The sequence below is a fragment of the Armigeres subalbatus genome, chromosome 3 (assembly GCF_024139115.2).
Source record: "Armigeres subalbatus isolate Guangzhou_Male chromosome 3, GZ_Asu_2, whole genome shotgun sequence".
In the NCBI taxonomy this organism is placed as follows: Eukaryota; Metazoa; Arthropoda; class Insecta; order Diptera; family Culicidae; genus Armigeres; species Armigeres subalbatus.
In genome coordinates this window covers 85,477,165-85,491,012 of record NC_085141.1, presented here as the reverse complement: position 1 = coordinate 85,491,012, position 13,848 = coordinate 85,477,165, and the positions used below count along the sequence as shown (strand labels likewise).

Sequence of the window (13,848 nt, the reverse complement as noted above, 5' to 3'; positions counted from 1 at the left end):
GGCCAATTTTTGCGTTAATTACTAGGGTATGCGATAAGACACTTTTTCCTAACGAAACGAAACGAAATTTAAAATGTCTATGTTGATTCGAAACGAAACGAAACGAAATATGTATTTACTTTCGAGACTTCGAAACGAAACGAAATTTTAATTTTTTTCCGCGGAATTTTTATTGAATTGATTTTACTTTATGTACGCAATTCTGATTTCATTTTCTCAAAATGAAATAACTGCTTTTCGACCAATAGAATTATATTACCAGAAGAAGCAGATTGTAATAAATCGCCGTGTTCCCGTTTACCATTAGGCAATACCCCAGCATTTGTGCCGCTTTTTAAAAAAATCATCGTGGAATAAGTGCTCCCGAATCTGATCAATTTTATATCAGTTTAGCTTTATATCAGTAAGTATGTATATAAAAATATAGGAATTGTGGGATTTTTTTGTAGTCTGATTCAAATTCTATTTATTATATTGTATTGAGCTAAATCAAATCCAGAATATACGAATATAGTATATGCGGATAGAGACTTGTTAATAGCATACATTTGCTCGCTAGACGAATCCTTTGCACCTTTCCAAAATGCTCAAAGATATGTCTTTCAGATTGTGTTTCAGAAATGTGATAGCAAAGTTTTTACGACTGCAGTTTGCCAGGTATGAAGAAATATTTTTTCCTTTCTCATACAAAAACTTGTAACAAAAAGATATAATTTCCTTCTAAATTCAACCTTTTTAAAGGAGGCTCGGAGACCCATAGTCTTTTATGCAATCAACTCGACGAACCAAGCCATTGTCTGTTTGTCCTTGTATATGTGTTTGTGCATATGAGGCATGCAAAAATTGTTGTCAAATTTTCATCCTCAACCGACTCCAATTGAGTGCAAGAAACAGCTGCTATGCACAGTATGAGCCGGTCACGCCCATACAAACAATTTATGATTAGGAGAGGAAAATTAGTGTGATTCTTATTATTATTAGATTATAAGAAGAATGCTCTGCATCTCCGTGAGCGCCACGGGAAAGGAATCTTTGGTTTGTTGAAAAGGTAATTCATGTGAAGCCACCTTGTTAAGCGACTAAATATTTATTGTAAACGAAGTTATTTTGTGAAATCGAAGACGAAAACCGAGTTTCAAATCAATACAACGCAAAATCATGTGCTTTGTTAAATGTTTTCCTTAGGGTCTTCTTAACTTTTAAGCGGTGCTTAGTCATGCGCTAAAACTTGGTTTGAGGCATAAGAAATGAAGAAGTTGGCCTTTAATAAAAAAGAGACGCTCTGAAAATGTTTCACAAGGGCCTCAAGAATCCACGCCACAACTTTGCCTCTTTAACAAAGTTGTACTGATCTGATTCTTATCTGATTACATTTACACTCCGAGCCTGATTAACTATTGAGTCGGATCACTTTTGAAAAAAAATGAGATAGAATAGTTAAAGATATTTTTCGTTTTCTGCTAGACATTTCTAACAAAACACCGAAAACGTTTTATAGAAGAAAACTAAATACGTATTTGTCGACTCAGAATGGGATTATGTAGTAGGCGTTAATAGACAATTTTGTAACATTAAGTTTTGAAAACAGCTTTATGATTTTGTTCAGTGGCGCAGCCAAAAATTTTGATAACCCACAACCGTGCGGTTTAGGTTTAAGTCTAAATTTGTTCCGAAATTCAGAGGAATTTCGTTAAATTTCGTTATAAGCTAGTTTTTTTCTAGCGAAATATTTGTAAATTTACGAAACGAAATCAAGAAATCAGACTCCGTCATGATCGAATTCCGCGAAATTCCACGGAATTTCGTTTTGAACCACCTGAAACGAAATTTTTCAAAATACCGCATATGCTTAATAATTACGTAATTATGGAACTTCCCTTACGTCGAGCGGTTGTGTCTTGTATACAACCCCAACAACCCCCCAACAAATTATGCTCAAATTTGGCCTAAACATTATTTGCAAATAAAAGAATGTTGAGGCCAAATTTCATAAAATTTGGTCAACAAAATCCCCCCTGATAATAATAGAACAAAACCTGCAAAAGCCGTAATTTCTCCTATCTAGTTTCAGGTGCCATTACTGCACTCACTGAAGCACTCACTATAACACTTTGCTTGGCCGAGAGACAAACCGAAACATTTCATTACCCAAAAAAGTCAAGTAGTCAGGCAAAGACTGGAACCAAAAAGCTAAATGAATTCAAAAGAAAATAAAAACACATACAAAAAAACCCAGATTAATCCACCTAGCGGTGATGGTGCCTTTCTCGACCTTCGTAAAATGTGTTTGCTTGAAAGTAGATGAGCTAGTAGCTAAGAGTAAAAAAGAAAAACTTCTTGGCCGTTCTATGAAAATCGGATTATTTCAAGCAAAGATATTGTAGATCCAGTTGAAAACGCGAGATCTCGGTTCGGTTTTCAACTTGATCTACAATATGCTAATAAGAATTTCGACATTTTTTTCCTTTTCCAATCTTTTTGATGTACATACCCCTGTTTTATTTTACCCAGTTATATATTTTAAGGATATCACATTTGGATGTTTGTTAAACTGAAGCTCTGACTACACAAAAAAAACGAAAATGTCATTCCCATCAAGCGAGCGGAGGGCAATATTTGTTATGATATAAATCTCATGACCGTCCTCCTGCCAAACTCCCGTATGAAGAGGGAGGGAAGTGTATCAGTGTGGAAGCATCCGATAGTTCGTTTTCGGAGAGAAATTATAGCCTTTCGGTACAACTTTGTAGCACAAGAAAGGCAAAAAGTATTTTGGCCATAATTTCTAAGGTAATAGTCCAAGCCAAGATTAATACACAGCTAGGTGTTTCAACCTGCCCAATTTATGGACGAGTGCAAAACATAAACAAATCGGCTGGCTCTCCCATACCAAAATCCAAGATGGCTGAATCGTGAATTTGGCAGATTGGAACACCTAGTGGTGTATTCATCTTGGTCCAAGCTGGCCAATTTTCAATAGAAAATAATAGAATAGAATTCCGCGTCCAATGCAATTTGTTGTGAGTAAATCGATTGAGGGTAAGTGCATTAAAAATGAGCTAGACTTTTTTACGCGCTTTTTTATAACATAAAGCATTTTGGCCATAATTTTTGTGCCCATAGTCCGATCTTCCAAATTTTCAATAGAAAACAATACGACAGGATCCCGCGTCGAATGGAATTTGTTGCAAGTAAATCGGTTGAGGATAAGTACCAAAAAAGTGAGCTAAACTTTTCGCAATTTTGGTGCGCGCACACACATACATACACACACAGAGACATCATCTCAGTTCATCGAGCTGAGTCGATTGGTATATAACACTATGGGTCTACAGGTAAAAGTTTGGTTTTGGAGCGAACATATAGCCTTTTTGTTTACTTTGTAGACCAAAGGCAAAAATGGTGTTTCGGCCATAACTTCCGATCCCATATTTCGATCTGGCCAATTTTCAATAGTAAAAAAATGGGACAGGAATCTGCGTCGAATGCAAATTGTTGCGTGTAAATCGATCAAGGTTAGGGAGTGAGTGCTAGTAATGGACCCCGTGCGTATAATGGACCCCCTGAACAAAATCTCAAATTAAACGCTGGAATCGACTATTTTCTGCAAGCTTCCGTCGGATGGAGTTGCTCCATGTAACAGGACAGCAGTTCCATACATTTGTTATGGCCTGGGTAGTAGGAATTTAGTTAAATTAACTAATCTGTAAATGCACATACGCCAAAGGGTCCGTTACTAGCACACAAAGGGGGTCCATAATAGGCATCAGGAACATGTGGGAATGGAACATATAAATCAAATGGGGACCATTATACGTATATAAACAAACTTGACGTTGTGTATTATGGACCCGGGGGTGGCCATAATAGGCCCGCTAGCTACATTATTTTAAAATGCTTTCTTTATTAGTAAAAATGAATGTTTTGGCTAGTCTTATGTACGAAACAAGATGCTGGTACCTGTTGCTTGTCATCTGGTGTAGCAGAACTACAATTTGTCATAAGGCTCGCTCTAGCGGAGCAACTGAAGTAAATTTTAGTCGTTAAGGGTCCATTACTAGCACTCACTCCCTAGGTGTCCGAAAAATAGGTGACATTTTTTTGTGATTTTTCTATTAAAAACCCAGATTAATCCACCTAGCGGTGATGGTGCCTTTCTCGTTCGTTCAAAAGGTTTGGAAAAATCTCAAATAATACCAATATGTGGATTGGTCTTATTTTTCATATTTTTTTATATGTATAAAAAAAATTCTCGCCAAACGCAATTTGTTGCAAACAAATCGGATGAGCATAAGAGCAAAAAATGGCATTTTATTTTGTAGTTTTAAAATTAGTATTTTCGCCATAACTTTTGACCCAATTGTACGATCCGGCCAAGTTTCTATAGGAAACAATGGGACAAGATTCTGCGTCGAATGCAATCTGTTGCGAGCGACCTGAGAAGCACATATTGCACATCAATCACATTAACTTATATATGACCGGATTCAGTCACTATATGGTTACTGCAACCAGATTTGTTGAACTTGTGTTGCTCGGGGGAATAGATGAAGTCTAAGTGCTAAAAAATGAGCTAGACTTTTTGAACTCTTTTGCGTTGCGTTGCGTTGCGTTGTAACGGAGTATTTCGTAGATTGCATACTAATAGCTGTCATGTATATTCTTTAAATTTCTTACTCCAACTGCTTATAGATTACTACTTGGGATTTAATAGCAATCCAATTGGAGATCCAAAATGATAAAGCATGAAAGCTACCATTGCCGGCCACGCCCATCTTCTCCGTTACTAGGAAAGGAAGGAAATGATGATATGACATCTACTTAACGAGAGGCCAGCGACTCACCGACGCCCTCATAGATGTCAAGGAGTTGGATGGTTGGTAGGGTATATAGTTAAGGAGTATCATCATAAGCAAATGATATAATAAGTTTGAATGGACGTTGGGAGTGATCATGCTAAGAAATTTATGTCACTCCATTGTTGATTTCCTTGGGATGGGGCAAAGCTATTAAACTTGCCCTGGCTAATTAGCCTATCTAGATCTCACCGAATTTTGAAGCCGTTTCATCGTGGAAAATCAGGAAGCATTTGTTTGAGATATCCGAGGTCCATCTTCTTGTTTGAACTGATAAATACATAAAAATGTCATTTTGAGGAGGAAATGGTTGAGTTCTTGAGCACATATTATATATTCTTGTGTAAAGCGCCCCTATAATCTCAAGATCGGCAAGCCAGTCACTTTTCACTATCATTGAAAATTAGTTCACTTTAAAAAAAAAAAAATCACTACAGATTTTTCGACATATTGTAGAACTTGCAGAGAAATCTTTCACCTTTTTGTCGAATTTCCAAATATTCAAAAATAATGGCAGCGAAATGCTGCTGTCCAGAAACACCGCTAGACTTTTTTGAACTCTTTTTCACAATAAATAGTAATTTGACCATAACATCTAAGCCCATAGTCCGATCTGGCCAATTTTCAATAAGAAAATATGAGACATTCTGCGTCGAATGCAATTTAATGCGAGCAAATCGGTTGAGGATAAGTGCCCGAAAAATGAGTGACATTTTTTTAGCGATTTTTCCATAAAAAAAATGGTATAATTTTCGATCCCATAGTCCGATATGGCCAATTTTCAATAGGAAACAACGGGACAGGATTCTACGTCGAATGCAACTTGCTGTGAGCAAATCGGTTGAGGATAAGTGCCCGAAAAATGAGTGACATTTTTTACGCGATTTTTTCGTAGGATTTTGTATTTTGGCCATAACTTTCGATCCCATAGTTCGATCTGGCCAATTTAAAAAAGGAGACAGTGGGACAGGATTCAGCGTCGAATGCAACTTGAGGCGCGCAAATCGGTTGAGGATAAGTGTCCGAAAAATGAGTGACATTTTTTACACGATGTTTTCGTATGATTTTGTGTTTTGGCCATAACTTTTGATCCCATAGTCCGATCTGGCCAATTTCAAATAGGAAACAATGGGACAGGATTCTGCGTCGAATGCAACTTGTTGCAAGCAAATCGGTCAAGGATAAGTGCCCGAAAAATGAGTGACATTTTTTACGCAATTTTTTCGTATGATTTTGTATTTTGGCCATAATTTTCGATCCCATAGTCCGATCTGGCCAATTTCAAATAGGAAACAATGGGACAGGATTCTGCGTCGAATGCAACTTGTTGCGAGCAAATCGGTTGAGGATAAGTGCCCGAAAAATGAGTGACATTTTGTTGAGTAGTTTTGCGCACACACACACACACACATACACACACACACACACACACACACACACACACACAGACATCACCTCAATTCGTCGAACTGAGTCGATTGGTATATAACACTATGGGTCTCCGGGCCTTCTATAAAAAGTTTGTTTTTGGAGCGATCATATAGCCTTTACCGTATACTTAGTATACGAGAAAGGCAAAAAGGTGGTTTGGCCATAACTCCCGATCCCATAGTCCGACCTGGCCAATTTTCAATAGGAAACAATGGGAAAAGATTCTGCGTTGAATGCAATTTGTTGCGAGCAAATCGATTGAGGATAAGTGCCCGAAAAATGAGTGACATTTTTTACGCGATTTTTACGTATAAATTTGTATTTTGACCATAACTTCCAATCCCATAGTTCGACCTGGCCAATTTTCAATAGGAAACAATGGGAAAGGATTCTGCGTCGAATGCAATCTGTTGCGAGCAAATCGGTTGAGGATAAGTACCCGAAAAATGAGTGACATTTTTTACGCGATTTTTACGTATAAATTTGTATTTTGGACATAACTTCCAATCCCATAGTTCGACCTAGCCAATTTTCAATAGGAAACAATGGGAAAGGATTCTGCGTCGAATGCAATTTGTTGCGAGCAAATCGGTTGAGGATAAGTGCCCGAAAAATGAGTGACATTTTTTACGCGATTTTTACGTATAAATTTGTATTTTGGCCATAACTTCCGATCCCATAGTCCGACCTGGCCAATTTTCAATACGAAACAATAGGAAAGGATTCTGCGTCGAATGCAATCTGTTGCGAGCAAATCGGTTGAGGATAAGTACCCGAAAAATGAGTGACATTTTTTACGCGATTTTTACGTATAAATTTGTATTTTGGACATAACTTCCAATCCCATAGTTCGACCTAGCCAATTTTCAATAGGAAACAATGGGAAAGGATTCTGCGTCGAATGCAATTTGTTGCGAGCAAATCGGTTGAGGATAAGTGCCCGAAAAATGAGTGACATTTTTTACGCGATTTTTACGTATAACTTTGTATTTTGGCCATAACTTCCAATCCCATAGTTCGACCTGGCCAATTTTCAATAGGAAACAATGGGAAAGGATTCTGCGTCGAATGCAATTTGTTGCGAGCAAATCGGTTGAGGATAAGTGCCTGAAAAGTGACATTTTGTGCACACACACACACACACACACACACACACACACACACACACACACACACACACACACACACACACACACACACACACACACACACACACACACAGACATCACCTCAATTCGTCGAACTGAGTCGATTGGTATATAACACTATGGGTCTCCGGGCCTTCTATAAAAAGTTTGTTTTTGGAGCGATCATATAGCCTTTACCGTATACTTGGTATACGAGAAAGGCAAAAAACAAATATTTAATTTACAAAAATAACAATAAACTTTAATTCAATTTATTTATTATTTTGCTTAAAAGGATAAAAACGCCTATAGCTATTAACTTTAATTACAATAATAAAAACTAATTTCAAAATGTATTTATAAATAATTTCGCTTAAAAAAATAAAAACGTCTGAAGCTTTTGAATTTTATTTCAACTTAAATTCAAAATATCCCGTCAACGTTACACAGTTCCCCATACCTATTAAAATCGATTAGTGAACGTGAACTGGCTTAATCGTGGCACACACAATCCCAGCTGATTCAATTTCAAATAGACTCGTAATCCAGTTTTAAAGACCTCTAGAATTATTTGTTATTCACTTATTCTATTTATTTGTTTGTTCCGAACAGAAATAGTTAAACGGTTTGCAAACAGATATCAATTTCACTTCAGCACATTTGAACAACCATCCACATGCTATTGACAAAACCTGTTTTATTTTTCTGATTCGATTTACAGCCCCATATCAGGTTCCAGTGGCAGCTAAACAATTCCTATCATCCGTCGCAACTCCTACCGTTGCCACACCTTCCCATGTGAGTACAGCCACCAAAAAGTGAATTGATTTTTTTCAATTTCAAAGAGATTTATTCAAAAACCAAAAAAATCAACCAAACTGAATAAAATTGCAAATTTAATTAATCCACATAAATCAATCTCTCAAATACCCACCGGGGATCCATCCATTCCAGATCAAACAGCTGATCCCGGTGACGACGGCGACCACCACCCAGCACCACGGCAAGGGTGTCAGTTTTTCCACCTTTACCCAGCAGGCGAATGCTGCCGTACTGGGCCACCACCACCAAAATCAGCCACCCTACTACAACACGGCCGTCGGTCAACCGCACCAATATCAACAGCAACAACCGCAGAACCAGGCCCAGCAACAACCGGCGGCTGCCCGTTTCCAAGTGTATTCCACGGTGGCCACCCCGCTGCACAAGCCCACCGTTGTGTACGCCGCCCAGCAGTACGCGCAACCGTCAATCCCTGCGGCCGCCATCTATGCCACCGCGGCCAGCCCTCTTCAACATCAACCGCAATCGTCGCCCTTTCACTACGGTGCTCAGCTGTTCCACCCACAGCCGCCCCTGCAGCAGCCCCAACCCTATGCCCAGCTGACCAAAATTGCCTACACTCCTGGAGCCGCCTCACTGCAGAAAGGATTCTACCCCGTGCAGTAGTCGTTCGCCCGAGCAACTCACTTCAATCTGGCTTTATTGCGGCAGCAGCGGATCGAAGTGATTGCGATTGGCTGCCATCATCGCGTTTAGTTTTAGATAGCACACGACCAAACAGTGGCAATGACATTTAGTCTCCTCTTAAGCTCCCCATCAGCATCCTCTCGCCGCTACCTTCCGATCGATGGTGGGTGCGTTTGTTGGGTTTCATTTGATATTTATTGGTTTTTAGATAAACGTTATGCGGAATAAGTTTAGGCCCATCTGTGGGGCTTTAATATAAACGGATTAAAGTAGACTTCGCTCGGATTGTTGATTGATTAGAAAATGATTGAGAAATTCTGCGGTGCACCTGCTGTCGTTTATATTCGATGGGAGGAGTACGATTTGGATAACACATCAAATGACTATCGTTTCCAAATGGCTGTAAACTTTTCATGACAAACGAGCAGATTGCTTATCTTGGACTCAATTGATTTTACCAATTCGCCAACGTATTAGATACTATTTTGTAAGTGTGAATTACTCATTGCTACTTAATTAATGCTACATTTTTACATTGTGCTTTTTTTAAATTGCAGTTCACTAAAACATTCGACTATTTCACAGTTTGGTACCGTGTCTATTGATATTATCGTTTCGCTTACAGTTTGACCTAAGTAATTAAATAAAAACAATCCCTTTTGGAGCATTATTGCCATACAGGAAATTCCACAGTTTTTCCTTTTCCTACAAACATGACTTGGGGGACAGCACTACAAAGCGATGCTACTAACTAATGCGATCAATCCGAAACTGAATATTACCACACAAAATCAGAAGTCGATTTCACATGCTTATTATCGGGATCCATTTTCACTGGTTTATTGTCATTGTGGTCACCACACAAACAAGATTATTGATTCATTCAACTTCAACTTCCTATCCCATTGTTTATGTATTTTCCTCCATATGAACCTCTCTTGAACTCCAGGAATCAAAACGAACATGCTAAAAATATTTGTTTTCATTTTCAAGAAGAGTTCTAGTTGCTAAATTTGGGAAATGATTTTATCAAGATTCTAAAATTAATAGAAACGTGAAATAAATAATTCAAGCGATGCTTCCCAGATGGTTCGTTATGTAAGGATCTCCCCTTCGTAACCATCATTTCATTTGCGGGTGCCAGTAAGCAGACCGAATGAACTTCAAGGGAACCAGACAAGGAAGTACAATGTGAACATTTTCCACATTGGCCAGCTCCTTTCTACGGCAAACTGCACCACTACTGACTATGTGACATTTTGTGATTTTCCTTCCGCTCGCTTCTGGGAACATTTGCATTCAAAGCATTGCCGCTCGTTGGCGTAGATGAGCTGAGCATATAGGAGGTACACCGAAGCCATCTTCGGTAAGATCCGTATCGAATGAATAGATGTGGTAATTTTGCATAATCTCGATGATAAAAAGCGGAGAAAACTTGAGCTTCATGCTGCAGTAGGTTCAGTCGTGGTTGGATATGTGTGGATCTCTTGGGGGAAATGAGGAATCTTAAAGACCCGATGCTTATGCAATGATATTGCTTTGCACGGGAGAGAGAGATAGTCGGTTTCCTTGGTTGATTGAATGTTGCTCGACTTTGTTTGAAGTTGACTTTAAGAACTTGGAAGGTAATCCAGTAAAGATGAAAGATAATCTATGAAGTAGGCTCAAAAGAAAGTCTTCCATTTAATCAAGGTTTCTATGTATCTTCAATATTCTATCACAAAGAACAATTTTGTTCTTTCTTGAATTTCAAACAGCTATCTTTGCATTGGAGAAAATATATTTTACTGCCTTCAACTGTTCATGATTGAAGTTTTTCATGAAGTTTATCCAGAAGCTGTTTGAGAAAGATCTACGTTTGTCATGGAATATGATATTCTTGATTTCCAAGTCTAAAATTATCTTAAAACTATTTCAGAGTATTCCTTTAGAGTAGTAAAAATATTTCTATGAGATCCGATAAAATTAAGTTTCATAAAAATTCTTCCCGAGTTATTTCCAGTGATGATTTTCTCAAGTACACAAACTTAAAAATTAACACGATTTTGTCATTATTGGGAACGGAACGAATATACCATACCGGCCATTTGGCCGAAAGGATCGTTTGGCCAAAAGGGTCATTTGGCCGAAAGGGTAATTGGGCCGAAAGGGTCATTTGGCCGAAACGGTCATTAGGTAGAAAGGGCAATTTGGCCGAAAGTGTATGTGGCCGAAAGGGTCGTTTGGCCGAAAGGGTCATTAAGCCGGAAGGGTCATTAAGGCCGAAAGGGTCATTAAGGCCGAAAGGGTCATTTGGTCGAAAGGGTCGTTTGGCCGATAGGGTCGAACGACCCTTTCATCTAAATGACCCTTTCGGCCAAACGACCCTTTCGGCCAAACGACCCTTTCGGCCAAATGGGTTTCGGTCTAATGGGTTTCGGCCAAATGGCTTCCGGCCGAATAGGTTTTGGCCAAACGTTAGTTGTTAAAAATGTTAGTTGTTTTATTGAAATGTGGAAAATTTCGGTTATTCCTACCTTGCCAGCTATTATTCTGACTCTTTTTTCGCCTACATAAGTTCAGGTCTAGTTTTGTCTACCATGGTCACATTGTTGGCAACAGGCGAATCCTTACTCAAAGAATACCTTCCTCAACACTTAAGAGGGTGTCGCTGGCTCGGAGGCCTCTCAAGCCAGTAATTGCAACCGAATAGCGAAGAAACCATTTTCCTTTTACTGATTGCAGTGCAGTTTTGCCATTACAGAAAATAGCCACTCAGTGCGTGTGACACGACGAGTCCGAAACAAGCGATTGTTGTTGCCGTGAGTGTTTGTGTGTAGCACCACGGTTGGAACGTAGTTTGCGAAGTGTTGCTTTTCGTGTTCGCACACTGAGTAAAATGGACTCGCGTTGGCCAAAATTGTGTTTGGACGAACACTGCGAAACCGGAGAAAACTGCAAAAATGCTAAAAAGTAGTGGCAAAAATGTCGGAGGAAGTGCTGAAGAAGAGAATGGGTGGAATTATAAAGTCTGTAGCGCTGTTGGAGTCCTACAAGAAAGATTTCGACAAGGAGAAGCCTCCATCAGGGCATGTCCAGGCGTGGGCAAAAAAGCTGGAGTCACTGTATAAGCTGTTTCATAGCTACGCAACTGAGTATGAGGCTTTACCGAGAGAAGAGGAGGATCCGGTAAGTCTTAACACATGAAGAAAGAATAGAATCAGTACAAAAACAATTTCTACTATACGCTCTTCGTAAATTAGGTTGGACGTCATTTCCTCTTCCATCTTATGAATCACGTTGCATGCTTATAAACTAGGGTGGTCTAACCGGTAGTACCGAAACCGGTAATACCAGTATTACCGGCCAATTTTGGATACCGAAAATACCGGTTCTGGAAATGGAAAATACCGGTATTTTCGGTATTTCAAATTTTGCTGTCAGTATAAAAAATCTCCAATAGTTTTCACTTACATATATCAGCTAAACTGCATGTAATCGCATATCTGTCTCAAATAAATAAGAAATCCAGCATAGATGGGAGAAATATTTAGTTACAACCAGTAAAGGCTCATCGTGCAAAAAGTAAGACAATGTAATGCGCACATGAATGAACCTTTGTACAAATAAGCATCAATGACGACGTTCACCTACAGCAAAAATCGATTATCTCTGTCATAAATCATACATGTTGCTTCATTCTCTTAATCACCTGTCAAATTGCCAATGACTTTTTTCTTCAATGAACATAATTAACATGAGTCGATAACAAAACACTGAAGAAGTACTCAAGTAGAGGACGAAATGCGTATCTGTTTGATACATAAAAATTGATTAGTGAAAGTAAATGGAAGAAAATAGTCGTTTAACCGTATAATTGACATCGTCGAGATTTTCTCGTAATATATGAAATTGTGAAAAAGGTACCTTCCAAAGTAGATTTATTAAAGTGATTCCGTTCTGAATTCGGAAAAGAATTTGAATTAGTGGCTGACCCCATAGCACGCTGGAATAGCAAGTTATCTATGCTCAAACGGATCTATGAATTGAAGCTTTAATCCGAATTATACTTCAGTGATGGCGGTTGGTGGTTGGCGGTTGGGGAAATAATTTAAGCCCTCGAAACTGTTAGAGCAGCTACGGAACTAGGTACTCTGCTGTGAGCTCTGCACAGTCTTTTTGCGTTTTTGAATAATTCTGCCGTAAAGTAATTGATCAGAAACGATTTATTTTTTTCAAGACATCCAGAGCTCTTTGATTAAGCAAGCAGACGAGATCTTGAAGCGTTTAATTATTCCTGATGCGATCGTTGAAACAACGACAACGACCATTCCTGATGATGGGTACGAATAAGATGCCTCTGATGGGACTAAAGGCCTTGGAGTATCGGTTAAACCTGAGGGGCAACTTTGCCAACAAAAGTTTCGTTTTGCCCAGCTCAACAAACAATGATTTTAACGTTTGAAGTTTGTCGACAAATATTGTTTTTCATTCAAAAGTCCAAATCAAAAGTTTTCCATTTAATACCTGAAGTGTTCACAAAAACCGGTATTTTACCGGTATTACCGGTATTGAATCCACCAAATACCGAATACTGGTATTTGTCAAAAATGGCCAATACCGACCACCCTATTATAAACATACAAACATTGAAACAGCGTCGAGAGTTTGCAACGGTTTCATTTGTTAACGATATAGTATCTCAACGTGTTGACTCAACTGAAATTTTGTCGAAATTAAATTTTTACATACCTTCTGGGCTACTTCGACATAGGACATTATTTTTCACTAACCACCGCCGAACAAATTATGCCAAATTTGGACCTCTTCACCGAATGATGGCTGTTTATAATCAACACTGCGAAGCTATTGACTTAACAATGTCTCGGCATAACATTAAACAATATTTTCTAAAAACAAACTTAAGAAATTCAACAATTTAAATTCATAATTACAAACAACTTTAGCAAAACAAAAATATTTTT

General features: G+C 38.6%; 1 protein-coding gene across 1 annotated transcript in view; it reads left to right on the top strand.

Moving 5' to 3' along the window:
• Positions 1–9,158, top strand: part of LOC134219282 (serine/threonine-protein kinase Wnk-like) — a 255,232-nt gene extending 246,074 nt beyond the window's left edge. Inside the window, exons 7-8 of the mRNA XM_062698008.1 lie at positions 8,136–8,212; positions 8,369–9,158. Coding sequence (XP_062553992.1) covers positions 8,136–8,212; positions 8,369–8,863 — 572 coding nt within the window. The 3' untranslated portion in view covers positions 8,864–9,158. The remainder of the gene's footprint in view (positions 1–8,135; positions 8,213–8,368) is intronic.
• Positions 9,159–13,848: the final 4,690 nt, after the last annotated feature.